At 48.8% G+C, this 14,549-nt stretch overlaps 1 protein-coding gene and 1 long non-coding RNA gene across 6 annotated transcripts in view; one reads left to right on the top strand and one right to left on the bottom strand.

Annotated features, from left to right (window-relative positions):
* Nucleotides 1-14,549, bottom strand: part of NPRL3 (NPR3 like, GATOR1 complex subunit) — a 41,415-nt gene that overhangs the window by 712 nt on the left and 26,154 nt on the right. For 4 of the 5 annotated variants that reach the window (XM_064390480.1, XM_064390476.1, XM_064390478.1 and 1 more), the window contains 3 exons: nt 13,867-13,996; nt 6,106-6,295; nt 4,776-4,968 (listed from right to left, as the gene is read on the bottom strand). In XM_064390480.1, coding sequence (XP_064246550.1) covers nt 4,776-4,968; nt 6,106-6,295; nt 13,867-13,996 — 513 coding nt within the window. Of the gene's footprint in view, nt 1-15; nt 3,469-4,775; nt 4,969-6,105; nt 6,296-13,866; nt 13,997-14,549 lie in introns of those variants that run through there. The other variant, XM_064390477.1, reaches the window with a different exon arrangement.
* On the top strand, nt 6,291-13,873 carry LOC135281528 (uncharacterized). The gene is made up of 3 exons (XR_010348122.1): nt 6,291-7,858; nt 7,942-11,127; nt 11,846-13,873. It is a non-coding gene; the product is annotated as an uncharacterized LOC135281528 (long non-coding RNA).

Below are 14,549 nucleotides of genomic sequence, written 5' to 3'. Positions count from 1 at the left end.
GGGGAGCACGTGGGCCAAAAGCAGCTCAAACTCATACTGCACCCCAAGGTCTCCTCTCCCATGGTATGCAAATCACGAGGTTGTTTGGGTTATGTCCCTCGTTTGCATGAAAAGGGAATTAAATCATGTCTAGCACAGAAATCCCCTGGAAAAGGATGGGACTTGCCCGCTGTGGGGCTTTGCCAAGGTCCTCCTTGGATCATGAGGTTTCTCAGTCTGGGGCATTTCCCAAGACTGTCAATTTTCAACTTAGTTATAATTCCAGAAAGTGAACAAACACAAGTGCCAGTGAACCTTGAGAAGTCAGGACATGGCAGATTTATTCTGTGCTCTCTTAGCTAAGCCTACACCTGCCCTTTGTCACAGCTCTGCATCAGGGGCCTGGTACCTGCACTGCCTTTTAGAATTAAGAGCTGTTTTCCCTCACAGCAGCCCAAGGGGCTTTGTAACAGGTCCTGCACCCACGGTTTGGGCAGCTTGGGTTGTTCCACAACAGGGAGATGGAAATTTTGGTGCTAGGCACCACAGAGAAGCTGTGGGAGTTACAAATCCCCTGAAGCCCAAGCTCAAACCATGCTGGCTTCTTAAATTACCTATTCTCTTTAAACAGAGAGATACCCCTTTGCTGGCCACCAACATGCTACAGCCATCAGAAAACCTTGGCCCTGCCCACTCAGTCACAGCAGGGTCCACGACAAACAGCAGAAATCCCCCGTGGCTGAGGACCCCTCCCCAGAGTTCCCTCTGAGCCATAACACCAAGGCAGCCCCCTACATGAAGGCTGAGCTTGCTGCTCAGTCTCTTGCCTCAACACCCTCCCAAATGTCACAGCCGTGCTGTGACTCAAACACTCCCCACCCCTGAGGGCCCAAAGGCCAGAGTCCCTTCCCAGCTCCACAGCCAGCTGTGGCTGCACATGTGTTCCACATCACACTCTGCTCCAGCAGCCTTTGCTCATGTTCCATTACCCATCTGCAGCTTCATGCCAACTGACTGTAAACTGAGTGCAGATGACATGATCTGTTTTCCAATCCGTTCATGCAGCCCCCGTGCAGGAACAGCCCTCAAAATACACCCAGTATCCACTGGAGCACTCCAGCCTGCTTTGGAGGATGGAGAGGCTCCTGCTTTCCCTGCAGGACCCACACTTGCCTGGCTGCCTCCTGCTGCTCAGGCTGGGCACTCCTGTCACCCAGCACCCCCACAGGTGACTGGGAAGGAGTCACCGTGCAGCAAGTGTCCCTCCATCCCATGCCCCACTGCAGTTTTCACCTCTAGCCCAGTGCCACGTGTGTTTCTCTGCCACATCCCTCCTGTCCCCCACAAGCTGTCTGTGGGCTCAGAGCAGGATCCTCACTGGCAGCCTGGGCAGGGCAGCCCCAGCTCTCTGCCAGCTCTCAAGCTGGCACCAGTATGGAGAAGGTCACTGCTGCCTCTCTGTACCTGCAGCACAGGCAAACAGAGACAAGCTCCAGTTTTTCCCGTGTCTGGGCTGTGCATCTGCCCTTTGCACTGTTCCCACTGGGTGCTGACACGAGGCTCACTGGCCACCTCCCCTGGGCCAGTGGCCACTGAGAAGTGCTCACTCACAGGACAGTGTCACTTCTGGGTGTGTCAAAGCCAGGCTGTTCCCACAGGTGTGAACAGAAACATTTGTATTTTACAACTCATCTCACAGGTCACAAAGTGATTTTGGGGATTCCCTTGTGCCCATGTGCTCATACCCTGGCTCAACTCTCTCCCATGCAAATGGTACAACCTGGCTTTCCACAGCAGCACAGAGTGAGCAGTTTGCCAATAAATAAATCCATCTTCTATTCAGAAAGAGTCTGGATTTGTAACTGGTCAAGACTAAATACTTTCCACTCCAATAAAAGCTAGAGAGGATATTAAAGAATATCATAAAAATGCCAGCTGGAAGACACCCTGAAGTCTAGCCCAGCATCCTGCTCCAGGAGGACTATTGCTAATGCTGTGGAGCTTTTTCAAACCCTTCCAAGATGAGATCCCTCCACATGCTTGGATAATCTGTCCTGGGCTGCACCACACTCCCAGGGAGGAGGTCTTCCCAAAAGTCCAGCTAGAATCTACAAGGCTGTCCTTGGGGCTCACAGCTCAGAGAAGGTGGGCACTGCCTTCACCTCTTTGGGCAATGAACATTTACGGGACACAATCAGCAGGAGATGGCACTTCCTGGGGCACTGGCACTGTGTCTGAGTCCCTCTGAAGCTGCACAGGTGTGTCTGCTGACAGATGTGCACATTCAGATGCAGTGGTGGAAGATTATTAAGATTATTGCTTTCCATTTCTCATCACTGTTTTCCCCTCCTCAAGTTGCAAGAGCTGCCCCTCGAACAGCACTGGAGTGTTCCTACACACTAAAAAGAAAAGAATTCTCTCAGAGCAGCAATTAGAATTAGCTCTCAGAGTAGCTAATAGAATTAGCTGGGTCTGCCCATGGAGATGTCCCTGCCACTGCTTGAAACCAGAGCAGAAGTGTCCACAGCTCAGTGCTGCCAATGAGCATTCCTCAGTGGAGGGAAGGATCTCACCTCCCAATCTCAGAGCAAGACAAATAAGCCCTGAAAGCAACTCCACACCCGTGGCTTGGGAGAGAAGCCATGAGTGAAGCCCCCAGCTTCTTCAGGCTTCAAAAACACTGCTTAATGTGCAGAGAGGAAGGCTTAGTGTACATTACTGAGGATCTAGCTCAAAAAGAACTTTTCTTCTCAAACTTCCTCCTGGATGGACATGCAAACCCTCATGTAATTGCACCTTAGAAAAGAACTTGGATTTAAATTCCCATTCAGTGTTAGGAGGGTTAATACACCCAATGCTGGAGCCAAGCTTTAGTAATTCCTTACTTCCCCTTAAGGTTTCTGCCTTCAAACACGGGCTGTGCACAGCCCTGGACAGGCACCAGCACTCTGGGCTGTCTGTGTAACAAGGGACAGGCACTCAGAGGCACCAGCACAGGAAAATGTGCCAGGCTGAGCTTTACTGCAGTGCTGGAAGTAGCCCATCCCTCTGTGTGCACACAGCATCCTGGGAAAGGCAAATACCACAGGATATTTGGGGCACCAGTTGTGCATTTATAGCACTTTGCTCTGCAGGCAGCTGTGAGAGCAGAGCTGTTGGAGCTCCTTCAGGCAGCTTCACCATGGCTTTTTCTCTTTCATTGAGAGCAACAGATTTACTTACTCATCTCTGATGGTTATGACACAAAAAGAGAGAAAATACACCTACAAGTTGTGGTGTGTAAAACCAGCAGTAACCAAGAGGGGCTGGCATGAACATTCCTACACGTGCACTGCAGCATCTGCCCACAGGACCCATCTGTTTATTGTTTATTTATTGTTTAATCTGTTTGTTCCTCACTGTTGCCTCAGAGCACTCTGCACTTGTCAATTCAATCTGTAGTAGACTGGAAATTCTGACCTGGTAAGGCCTGGGGATCTGCAGAAGAACCTGGGGCAGGAGCAAAAGCACAATAAACATCACTCAGCTGCTTTCACAAAGAAATCAGAGCCATTTCTTGCATCTGCAATTCCAAAGTTCCAAATGGCTCTTTTACCCAGCTGAGGTATGAGGGGAGCAATCACAACATCCTTTCCTCTCACTAGGACAGCTAAGGATCTGCATCGCCACTGAACTGGTCCAAGGAGTCCCCCACAAATTCTCTTAAGATATTAAATATGATTTTGTTGTTACTTTCCTTCCTCAGTGGTTTTGTAATGACTTAGCTGGTAATAAAGAGAGAAACACTTCAGAGTTCTCAAGTGGCCAATGTTGCCTCCCAGTCAGAGCATATTCTCTGAAGAGTTGCAGAAGATGAAGGAGACAATTCAGAGAGCAGTAACTACCCACAAGTTTTGAGAGCTCTGTCCAAGTCCCTCAGCTGTACTCTGCCACAGACAAGGAAAGCATCTTCCTGTTACTACAATTTCCCTGGGCTACCTGCCTGTATCCATCCTAGGGCAAGAACCAGGTTTTCAGGGTATCACCAACTGAATCCAGAATATGGAACAGCTGCAGTCCTTGCCTCAGGTGGTTTTCTGCTCCACAAGTATGAAAATCAGTGGAAGTTGCATTCCAGTGATGCCACTGAGTTTTGAAATCCTTTGGAAGAAAAAGTATTTCCCCCACCTCCCTGCTTCCCAGATGGCTGCTTAGGAAGTCATTCTGCTTTTACCACGTGCAGAACCACACAGTGCCTGGTTTTGTTGAGTGCAAATGTGTAACAACAAAATGTGTGCTACTGATCACACATCCTCATGCCTTTAGCTTAACCAAGCTAAGCAGTGAGCTCTCATCACTGCTAAACACACCTTGGGACACTCTGTAAAAGTATTCAGGCTGGCTCTGTGTCTCATGTTTCCATGGAGTTTACAAACCATAAAATTAAGGAGAGCTGGCTTGGAAATACCAATGGACACAAAATGGCAGCATCAGCATCACTGTGTCTCTGCCTTGCCTGCTTAGATGGGTGTTTTAGGCTGTGCAGTTTTGTGTCTGCCATGTGTGGAAAAAGAAAACTGGCAGGACAGTGAGGTCCACCCATCCTCCCTGATGCTCCTTCACACACCCAGGACTCTTTGTTACCAAGTGTTCTTGTGCCACAAATATTAGCTTGTATTACAGATGAAATACAGGAGCAAACCCAAAAGAATTTCTCCTCCAAATCTCCAGGCTAACAGGATTTGCTCAGACTCCACAGCAATCCTTCCATAAAGCAGGGAGGATAAGGAACAATGATTGCATCCTGGCCTGCTCACCTTGCAAACATGCGGAGATCCTCTGGATTCTGGGCAGCTGGGACGTTCAGGATGGCTTCCCGCTCGTGTTCCAACAGGCTTGCCAGGAGATTCTCTGTCATCCTCTTATTTAGGGGTGAGTCCCCACCAGGTATCAGCTCAGCACTGGAATTATCCATGCTAGGGCTTGTCAGAGTCATGTCATCACTACTGGCTATCAGGACAAGAGAGACACACACATATACACTACATTTTTGTATTCCTCAGCATAAGGATGCAATATTTATCAATTCAGGCTGGTTTTGTGCAGCCTTTCCAGCTAATCCCTCTTCTCTGGAGAGCAGAGAAAGTGGCTCTCCAAGTGCTCCATGAATCTGCAATTAGTCATATGACAACACAGCAATTTTCTCAATGGGAAATTCAAATGTTTCAACAGAGTCATCAATTTGTGTGGAAAACTGTACTTCTGGATACCATAAACAGTCCATAAAAACATTTGAAAAGAGAATTCCCAGACAGCTGTGCTGGAATACCATGAAGTGGTAACATGAAAAGCCTAACAGCACAGAAGGTGGGAGCAGGCAGAGAGGCCAAGAAGCAATATCCTCTTGTGAGGGAGCCAGAAAAAGCAGATCACAGACTCATCTGACTCACGTTCCAAGATTTCTGCCCTAATTCATGACTCCAGTAAAGCTCCAAGTTGTACAGAGGATCTCTCCCCATATCCAAGCCCAGCAGTGTTCTGAGAAGACTACTCAGAACAGCCCAAGCAGGAAAGTTTGGTGATTTCAGCATTATATCTGACTCATCCTCTTGAAAGAATGCTTTCCTGGAATCACTCTAAAGAATGGCACTAGGGAGATTAAAGAAATCAGGGACACAAACAGAAATCAATCATGTGTGAGAACAAAGCCAGCTCTGTGTCTCCTCAGGTGGCTCTAATGGCTCTACAGCCCACAGAAACCAATGCTGCTTGAACAAATTCTCTCATTTTCTTTCTGTCCTGAAAACCAGAATCTGCCAGAGGAACACAGGGGATACTTCTGAGTGCAGCAAGGGAGGACAAAGCTACTTTTAAAAACAAAGAAGTACCTCTCATAAAAATCTTTTACACGACCAGGTAAGAATTTGGCAAATTACAAAGCATTAGTTCTTTCTTAAAAAGAAGTCTAACAGCCCCTAGGACTTTCACCAGTGCCCAGCTCTAAATTTAGGGAAGGCTGGACCTAATTAGCAAGTTCTGCAGCAAGAGGAGATGTCTCACTAGCAAGGCCTGATGGCCCTTGGCAGCACTAAGGGAAGCTCTAGAAGAGAGGTGGGGTCTGAACAGCAGAGAAAAGTGTGCTCATACTTGGAGAGCCAAAGCTGAGAGCGTTGGGGGTGCTCAGACTCCGTCCCCCAACCCTGGCAGTGAAGGGCAGGTCCTCATCCTGGGCCCGGAGCTCCTCCTCGTGCGGGGGCACCATCAGGCACACGTAGGTGTGCAGCTGGATCAGGAGCCGGTGCTGGAGCATCCAGATCACCATCTGGATGAGCTGGGTCTGCAGGGGAGACACGAGGGGTTAAACATCTGGGAAATGACATACAGGAGGAAAACAACACACAAAGGGTACACTTGGTGAGTAATGAGTCACATGGATGCTTCTGGCTCCACACAAGAGTTTATCTCTTTTCCAGTCACAAAAGGGTGACCAGACACAAACCTTCCTCACACCCAGAGCCTCTGTGGGTGCTTAGGCTGCAGTGGAGCCTTTCATGTTCCACATCTTTATGCAGCACTGACCAGCACAGCCTGAAGGAACCTGCCCTGCCCCTGCCTCAGCTCCAGACCATTTTGCTGGTTCTACACAAGGGCCACTAAAATAAATCACCAATGGGTTAATCCCACATGGTCAGATTGAAGTGCAGAGAGCCAGAGAGAGGGCAAGGTGATGGGGCTGAGCTGAAGCAACCAGGGGATGTGGCCAGGAGCCCTTTGCTGTCAGGTGGGAAACTGCTGACTGGCCATGGGAGAGCCTCTGGAGATCAGAGCCTGGCAGGGCTGGGCAATGCAGAAGCAGCAGCAGCAGCACAAGCCCTGGCAGGGGACAGCAGGCTGAGCTGCCCAGGAGTCCCCTCTCCATGCAGAGTCACCATCCCTCATTTCACCTCCCTCTGCTACGCAGGGCCAAGCTAATAAAGGCACCTGGGTGTTCAGGCAGGAAAGAGACTCAAAAGCAATGAGGTGTATTAAACATTGCCCAACACCTGCTGGACACCTGCACCAAGGGCAGAGCAAGGGGCAAGTGTTTGTAGGGTCTGCTTTCAGAAATCTGGGAGAAGCCTTCAAATGCATCATTGTCTCTTGATTTCTGCATAAAAAGCCTTTTCATATCACTGCAGGCAACTCTCGTAGCAAAGGGCTCAGAACACAATCACTGACAAGGCTGCTTGGGCATTTCATAGCAACCACCACTGTTTTGGTGAGGCAAACACATGCAGCATGAGCTCAGGCTCAGAAGAAGCTCACTCTGCTGCATTAATCATCAGGGTAACTCGCCAAATCGCAATAAAAGCCCCAAACCCAAGTTCATCAGCCCACATAATTTTCCTTTTTCCATAAATCTGGTAATTCTCAGTTCCTCCTCTCCTATCAAATCACAAAAGAAACCTCTCTGTTTGCAGACAGACCCACACCCTGTCTTTTCAGCAATTACCACTTCTGGGGGCTCAGTGGATTTTAACCTTAAAACTTTTTATCTGGGATTGCCTTCAAACATCTATTTTTTGGAAAAGCCATAATTCATTTTACATGTTTAACAGAAAATCTACAGAAGAGGAAGGTTGGCAAAAGACACCAAACACATAATGCTTTGCTAACATCTGAATCCAGCCTGGAAGAGTGAGGTTTACTCCAGCAATTATGTTGCTGAAATCCTTCCTTCCAGATGCAGGCCTGGATGGAAAGATGGCTCATTTATTTTACTTAAATTTCCAACCTGTTGGCACGCAGCGACGTCTGATTAGCAAATGAAAGAGGTCTGCACGTTTCAGAGCACAAAACAAGCCTGGAAAAATGCAAGGAGACAGGAAGACAGGCTCTACCAGACCTGCAGAAGCAGTGGGTAGGGCCTGACCCAGACCGGCCTCCCCTGGGCACTCTGGTGGTTCCATGAATTATAAAAATAGCCAATTTCTTTTGTTGCAGCTCCATGTGCATGGAGAGTCTAATCCTGCATGTGCACCACCACCTCTACCTCCACACCCTCGTGGAAATCCTAGAAAGCACCCGGAGCCAGCAGCTGTGGAACAGGAAGCCAGGCAGCAGTGGTGTTACAGCTTCACAGCCAGAACCTGGCACACACAACCCCTGCCAAACACCTCTGTGCCACCTCTGGGAGGGAGAGCTGGAGATCTGGGACTACCCTGGGAACCAGAGGAAACTCTTCTTCCATCCTGAAGTAAACTTGAACCATCATCCCTAGACCAGAGACTGATGATCCCTGACATTTTTCTGTACAAGCCAAACTTCAGTAGGAATTTGGTACCTCTTAAAACCCAGTCCTAGAAAAAGCCCAGGTGCTGCAGCATCCTGCACTGGCCCCTGCCATGTGAGGAGCTTTGTGCCACCACTGCAAGTGCCTCACACCTTCCCACTTCCTCTAAATGGGTTTGAACCCCAAATGGGTTTAGGCCCATTTCTTACCAAAGGCAGAAGTGTTTTCACAGATCAGCTCTAGCAGAGGCTTTGCTAACACACCCTGCTGCCTGTGCTTCTGCACACCAGCACTGCATTTCCATCCATTCTGCCTCTGCTCCTCCCAAGCTGCCATGGAGCTCACCCAGGGCTGCAGGAGCAGAGTTTCCCTGCACCATCTGAGCTGTGCTGTGCTGTGCTGGCTGGAAATGCTGCTCTTGCCCAGAGGTGCAGGGGTCTCCCTGTGCCTGCTCTCAGGGCACTTCATTAGAGCTGGGCTCCCTGCTGAAGCCACATGGGCTGGGAGCAGCTTTCCAGGCTTCATCCTTCATATACTTCATCCCAGGACTGCTTGCCTCAGTCATGCTCTGGCACAGCAGGAATCCAGAGCCAGCATTTTTTGGCTGAAGCACCAGGACTGTGATGGAAATATAAAGTGAAACATTTTCTGTTGCTTAATTTAACTACCAATTCAATCTAAATTTTATCCATGTTCCTTTCATGCTTCCTGTCTGCTCGTGCTGCCTCTTTCCAGCCTGCTCAGAGGGGGTCCTGTCTGCTGCAGCAGCCACATCTGGCTTGTTCCTGCTGGCACAGAGCAGCCCAGGGCCATTCCCAGAGCAGTGCCAGGCTGCTGTCATGCAAGGCACTGCTACAATGCCCTGCTCTGTGCTCAGCGGCACAAGCAGAGATGCTGCACTGGCTTCCAAAAACGCAGCACTGCACACCAGCCCAGCTGGGCACTTCAGGATGGTCAGAGGAAAGCTCAGCCCTGAGTCCTGGGGGAACAAGATCCAGCATTCCCTATTCTCTGGGGCCATTTGTAAAACTCTTGAGAAATGTGTTAAATTTCCTGCAAGGATTTCTTTAAAGTTGTTTTCTTTTCCAGGCCTAAAAAGTTAAGGATAACTGGGAGCAGCAACAGGTTCAGGAAAGGGAAGGAAAACAGCAGCCTAGAAGCACTCAACCCCAGTTTGTTTCTCACCATGTGAGGAGACAGTGAAAATAGAGCTTGTTTTGCCTACTGAAGCACACAAGCCCCCCTTCTCCAGCCTGGATTATCCAGTTATGTCATACAAATCCCCTTCAAGGTCTGACTGGAGAACTGAGGGCTGCCTTGGCTCAGGATGATGACACCTTCAAAGCCACTGGGGTGCAGGGATGTTTGCCAAAATGTATTACCTTCCTTTAGCATTCAAACCATGCTGTTTCATGGAAAACACATAAGCTATGAAAACTTCTCCCTGTTTTACAGGAAACAGACTCTGCAAACTCCTCCTGATGTAGGATGAAACATTTACTGTCTAACATTGCCATTTTAATCATTAGTTAACAGCTGTGAATTCTCAGCTTAACCATTCCCTCCATTCATGCCTAGCCTGACATATTCTTTTAACTTACTGTGCTCAACCCCTGATTTTATACCCAGTCCAACTGAATATAAATGCATCTTAATCCCACTTCCCTTATTCTGCCAACAATAGCTCCCTAATGCCCTGCAGCAGAGCAGCCCCATGTGCAGCATGGTCCCTGAAGACACAGCTGCCCATTCAGGGTGTGCAGGCAGCTCAGCTCCCCTCCCACTCCATCCCCTGACACATTTTCCTGCCTCATTTTCCATCAGCCCTGCACAAAGCTTGACATGTTTGCAGCAGGCACAAGGAAGAGGCCTCATCTCCCTGTGCCTGACTCCCAGCAGGATGGCCCAGACTGACTGAAACAAAAGTGAGAAGTTAAACAGATTTTGTTCAGCAGCAGCTGTCTGCTTTCCCATCTGTTGGGGTTTTTTCCTGCCCATCAAGAGACAATGAAAGAACCACAATAATAATGACAACATGCATTATGATAAAGGGGATGGAAATGGAATGCCTAATTCACCTAGGAACACTCCTTACAGGTGAGTAAGATCCCTCCTGCTAGTCCATGTTTGTTCAAGGCAGAGAGGTGTTGCAGCTTCTGAAGCAGATAAATTGGCTGAGGTTACAGTGCAGAGCAGAGGAAGCCACAATCATCATCCCTAACTCTTGGTTTGCAAAGCACATTCATGCAGGGTAAAGAAATGTGATGGTGGACAAAGAAACCCTTACCCTGAACAGCAGGCCAAAGCCTCCCCCTGCACCAGCAGCAGTGCCTGGCACAGATCCTGCCAGTCAGACGTGCTGACCTGAAGGCTTTGGGTCACCAGGTGCTCCTGTGCTTTCCCAGGAGGTTTGGAAGGGGTGCACACCCTGCTGAGCTGCCCCAGAGCCCCAGCCCAGCGTGCCCTGCACTGACAGCAAGGCTGTGCCACTCAGAGGAGAGCACAGGGCCACGAGCCAACAGCCACAGGCAGCAGAGCAAGGACAGCTTCTTTGGGCTGAGGGTAGAGGAGATGCAAACTGCTTCTCTTCCAGCAAAAACACCAAAAGGCAAGGTGAGTTCCCTTTGCTGTGAGCTCACAGGGTCTCCCCACACCCTGGTGAGATCCAGGACAAAGCCAGGCACTGCAGCAAGTCCTGGTGACGTGACAAGTCACAGTGGAGCTAAGGGACAACTCACTGTGAGATGGGGAGAAGAGCTTCTGCTTCCCTCACCCCTGAGCTGCACAGGCTCTGCAGAAATCACCTCCCTCCCTCTGTGCCAGCCCTGGAGCTCACTGGATCTCCCTGAGGGAATTCCACCTGCTAACCTGGCAGAACACTTCTGCAGCTGAAACAGGTTAAATGAACAGAGTCAGGCTGGACAGGAGCAGGAAAGGGAAGAGGGAAGGGAGGAAGGCTCGTGTGTGCACACAGCTGGGAGGGGGGAGGAAAAGCAGGGCCCCAGCTCAACAGCACTGAGATCTCTTGAGGTCAGCTGAGCTGGGGGCTCATCCTCACCCTGCTGCTGTCCCAGGGAACCAAGGGAAACACAGAGAAAGGGAAGCAGCAGGGAGCACTGCAGGGATACCAAAATCTTCTCAACCAACAGATACACACTGGATTCCACTGCAATACACTCTCCTCACCTCAGGCAGGAAAAGAGATCAAGATGACACAATCAAGACTTTCAGTCTGTGGCACAGGGCACAGCTCAGAGCACTGGCAGGCTGGCACACACCTCTCACCTGACACCTCCCACCTACTGGACAGGCAGACAGCAAAAGCAGAACTCAGCCATGCACTCCCAAGGCAGTCCTGTCCTTCATCAGGTTGTTCATATCTCCTACCAGCCAAAAAATACCACAGCACACCAAGCAGAAAAATGTGTCACTTTTTTTTTCATCTACCCAAAGGGATAGAAGAATTCTACTCATGTAATGGTGATTGAACAAAAATAACTTTGTCCCCTTTCAAATCAAGCAATATTCTTGTATAAAAACAGGAAGGGCTCTGAGAGCTCTCCTGTTTCCTATGCTGGGCTTTATTAATACCTTCTGTATTCTTTACCCATCCAGCAGCACGTGCCAAAAGCAGGGAGGCAATCCCAAGCTTAAGAGAAGAACCAAATGGGATGGATGCCATGGATGCCATGAGGCCACAGCAGTTTCTGCAGAAATACACCCCCTCCCACAGTACTGACCCTCAGCACAGTGACCTTCAGGAGCACAAACAGTGCCCTCAGCCTGATGAAAAGCACGAGATAACAGAAAACCACTGGAAACCTTTAAAGCTAAAACTTCACATTCCCTAAAAAACCTCACATCCCCTCCTGTGCACACAAAGAACAAAACTACAGAGAGAAGTCCCACCTTTGCTATTTTTTTAAAGGCAAAGTGAATACATTTTGACAATATTTACAGTTCAGAGTACAACAGCTTTTATCACAGCACAGTGGAACAAAAGCCCACCCACATTTAATGAGATTAATTGCTGTATTGATTAGATCTTTTGTAATTACAAAGCCTGACCACTTCAGGGCAGGGATTGGAGTCACGTCTCTTAAAAGACTGAAAAACAAAAAAATAATACAAGAAGCCCAACATAGGTAAATCAAGTAGAAGAGAATGTACTGATACAAAAATACATAAAAACTCGCTCTAATCTAAACTTCCCTAAGAATTGTCACACTTTGCTTCACCAAAAAGCCACAGCTTTTCCCAGCATCATCCTCCATCCATCCCATAAGGCTGAAAGGAGGATGAAAGCAAGCTGTGCTGGTGATCCTTAGGACCCCACCACAGACAGGTGAGCAGCAGGGGGAAGGGACACACTCTAAAAAACACTTGAGCACTCCATCAGCTCTGGTGAGCATTTATTGCACCCTTGTTTCAAGGCAAAACTGCAGCACTAAGTGACAGACACTTATTTATGTATTTTAAACAAAAGTAGGACGTCTGAGAACTACCAGAACTACTGAAGGAGAAGTATTAAGGCAAGTAATTAATTTTAAAAGGATTACTGAGAATGTCTCCTGAAGCTACTGCAGCTATAATAAAATTAATGCTATGACTTCACCTTCAATTTTCAGGATACTTATTTGTCTGTAACTAGAGTGGAGTCCTGCTCTTCCCCTGCCTCCCAAGGCTGCAGCTGACCAGTACATGCTACTGGAATTAGACCTACATCATTACTTATTTTTATCTCTGATCATCATCTCTGTGAACCTGTAATTACAGCCAATCCTTCCCTCATAGCTGTGCTGGAGTGCACAGTGATGGAAATCTCTATATCTGAGCAGGGGCTAAAGCCATGGAGCCACCAAGGCACCCAAGTCTGAAGGCCAGAAACAAACACCACGAGATCCAGCCAAAGAACTCTGCCTGTGCTTCCTTTGCCACTCTGAGCCACAGCCAGAGGTCCAGGCTCCTCCATCTGGGAACAGAGCAGAGTCAGCCAGGAGACCTCACTTTATTGAGCTCCTTCCTGTGTTCCACCAGTTCCCAGAAATGCCACAAGCCATGATCGATGCACAAGCAAAACAGCTCACAAATCCCAAATCCATATTTTATTAACACAGTTCTTTACTCTCAGAAGCTAATGCAGTGACACGTGGACTTCTGCTGACCCCATGCTGAGCCTGCTTCCTCCAAAAGCCTTTTAACAATTCCAGTTTTACAGCAAAACCAAGTGAACAGACAGATTGCTTTTAAAAACAGATTGGGAGCGTGGAGCAGATGGAATAGAATAAAATCAAATGTGATTGAGAGGAATCCACAAACTTGATTCAGCCCTACCAATTGGTAACAGCTTGGAACAGACCAAATGGAGTTTCAGTTTTCCCTACTACATCACACCATGAAAAGAAACGTTCTAATACTTCTTTTAGGACTGTGCTTTTCCAGCACAGAGCATCCTCTCACCTTGAACATCCCCACAGCTTTTTGGCACGAGGACATAAAACAATACATCATAAGGCTGCAAACACAGTAACTGCAACTTGTAAATGTGCAACAGCAGCTCCTGGGCGAGTGCTCCAGGAGCAGCAGCATCCCTTGTGAGCAGCAGAACAAGGAGCTCTGGGCAGGGCCCAGCTCACCTCCTGCACGGGCGGTGCCAGCGGGTTCTTGAACTCGGACAGGGACACGGGCAGGGAGAACTTGGCCAGCATGGAGGGCAGGTTGTGACCCCGGAACTGGCAGGAGAAGGCGTCTGCCAGGGGAGAGTACCTGCAGCAGAGAGGCAAAGGCACAGGTCAGCTCTGTAGTGCTGCTCAGGGTAACTGTGATCCAGCTAAGCACTGCAGAAGGGCCAGTTCCCAAGTGTAATATTCCCTGTGATCCAGAAAACCCCTAAGCATAGCTGATGGCGTGTTGTGTCCTGCAGAAGCCAGCCAGGAGCTCTGCACTTCCACCTCAGCCTTACATTCAGCTCCAGCGCTTCATTCAAGGCTGCAGGGGATCCAGAGGAGAAAAGGGAAAGTGATAAAAAGTCCAGACCTGTGCAGCCTCTGGTGAAAGGGACAGAGCTTGGGCAGGGCTGGGCAGGATACAACCTCTGAATGTGCCAACTGCAGCTGCAGATGTGGCTGTGCCCCCTCCCTGTGCTGACAGGTCAAGAAATGTGACTGAACAAAGTGAAAGACAGTCAAGTTAAATATCAGGAAAACTGTCTGTATTAGCATTTCCATCTCCAAAGGTTTTCAGGAACAGCACTGCCATATTTGACACAGGCACTGTTGTTGCTGAATGACCTCAAGGTCCCTTCCAGCCCTATTTTTAT

This window comes from Passer domesticus, chromosome 15, assembly GCF_036417665.1.
Source record: "Passer domesticus isolate bPasDom1 chromosome 15, bPasDom1.hap1, whole genome shotgun sequence".
Lineage (NCBI taxonomy): Eukaryota > Metazoa > Chordata > Aves > Passeriformes > Passeridae > Passer > Passer domesticus.
The sequence above is the reverse complement of the archived record's forward strand: the minus strand, read 5'-3'. Positions and strand labels throughout refer to the sequence as shown.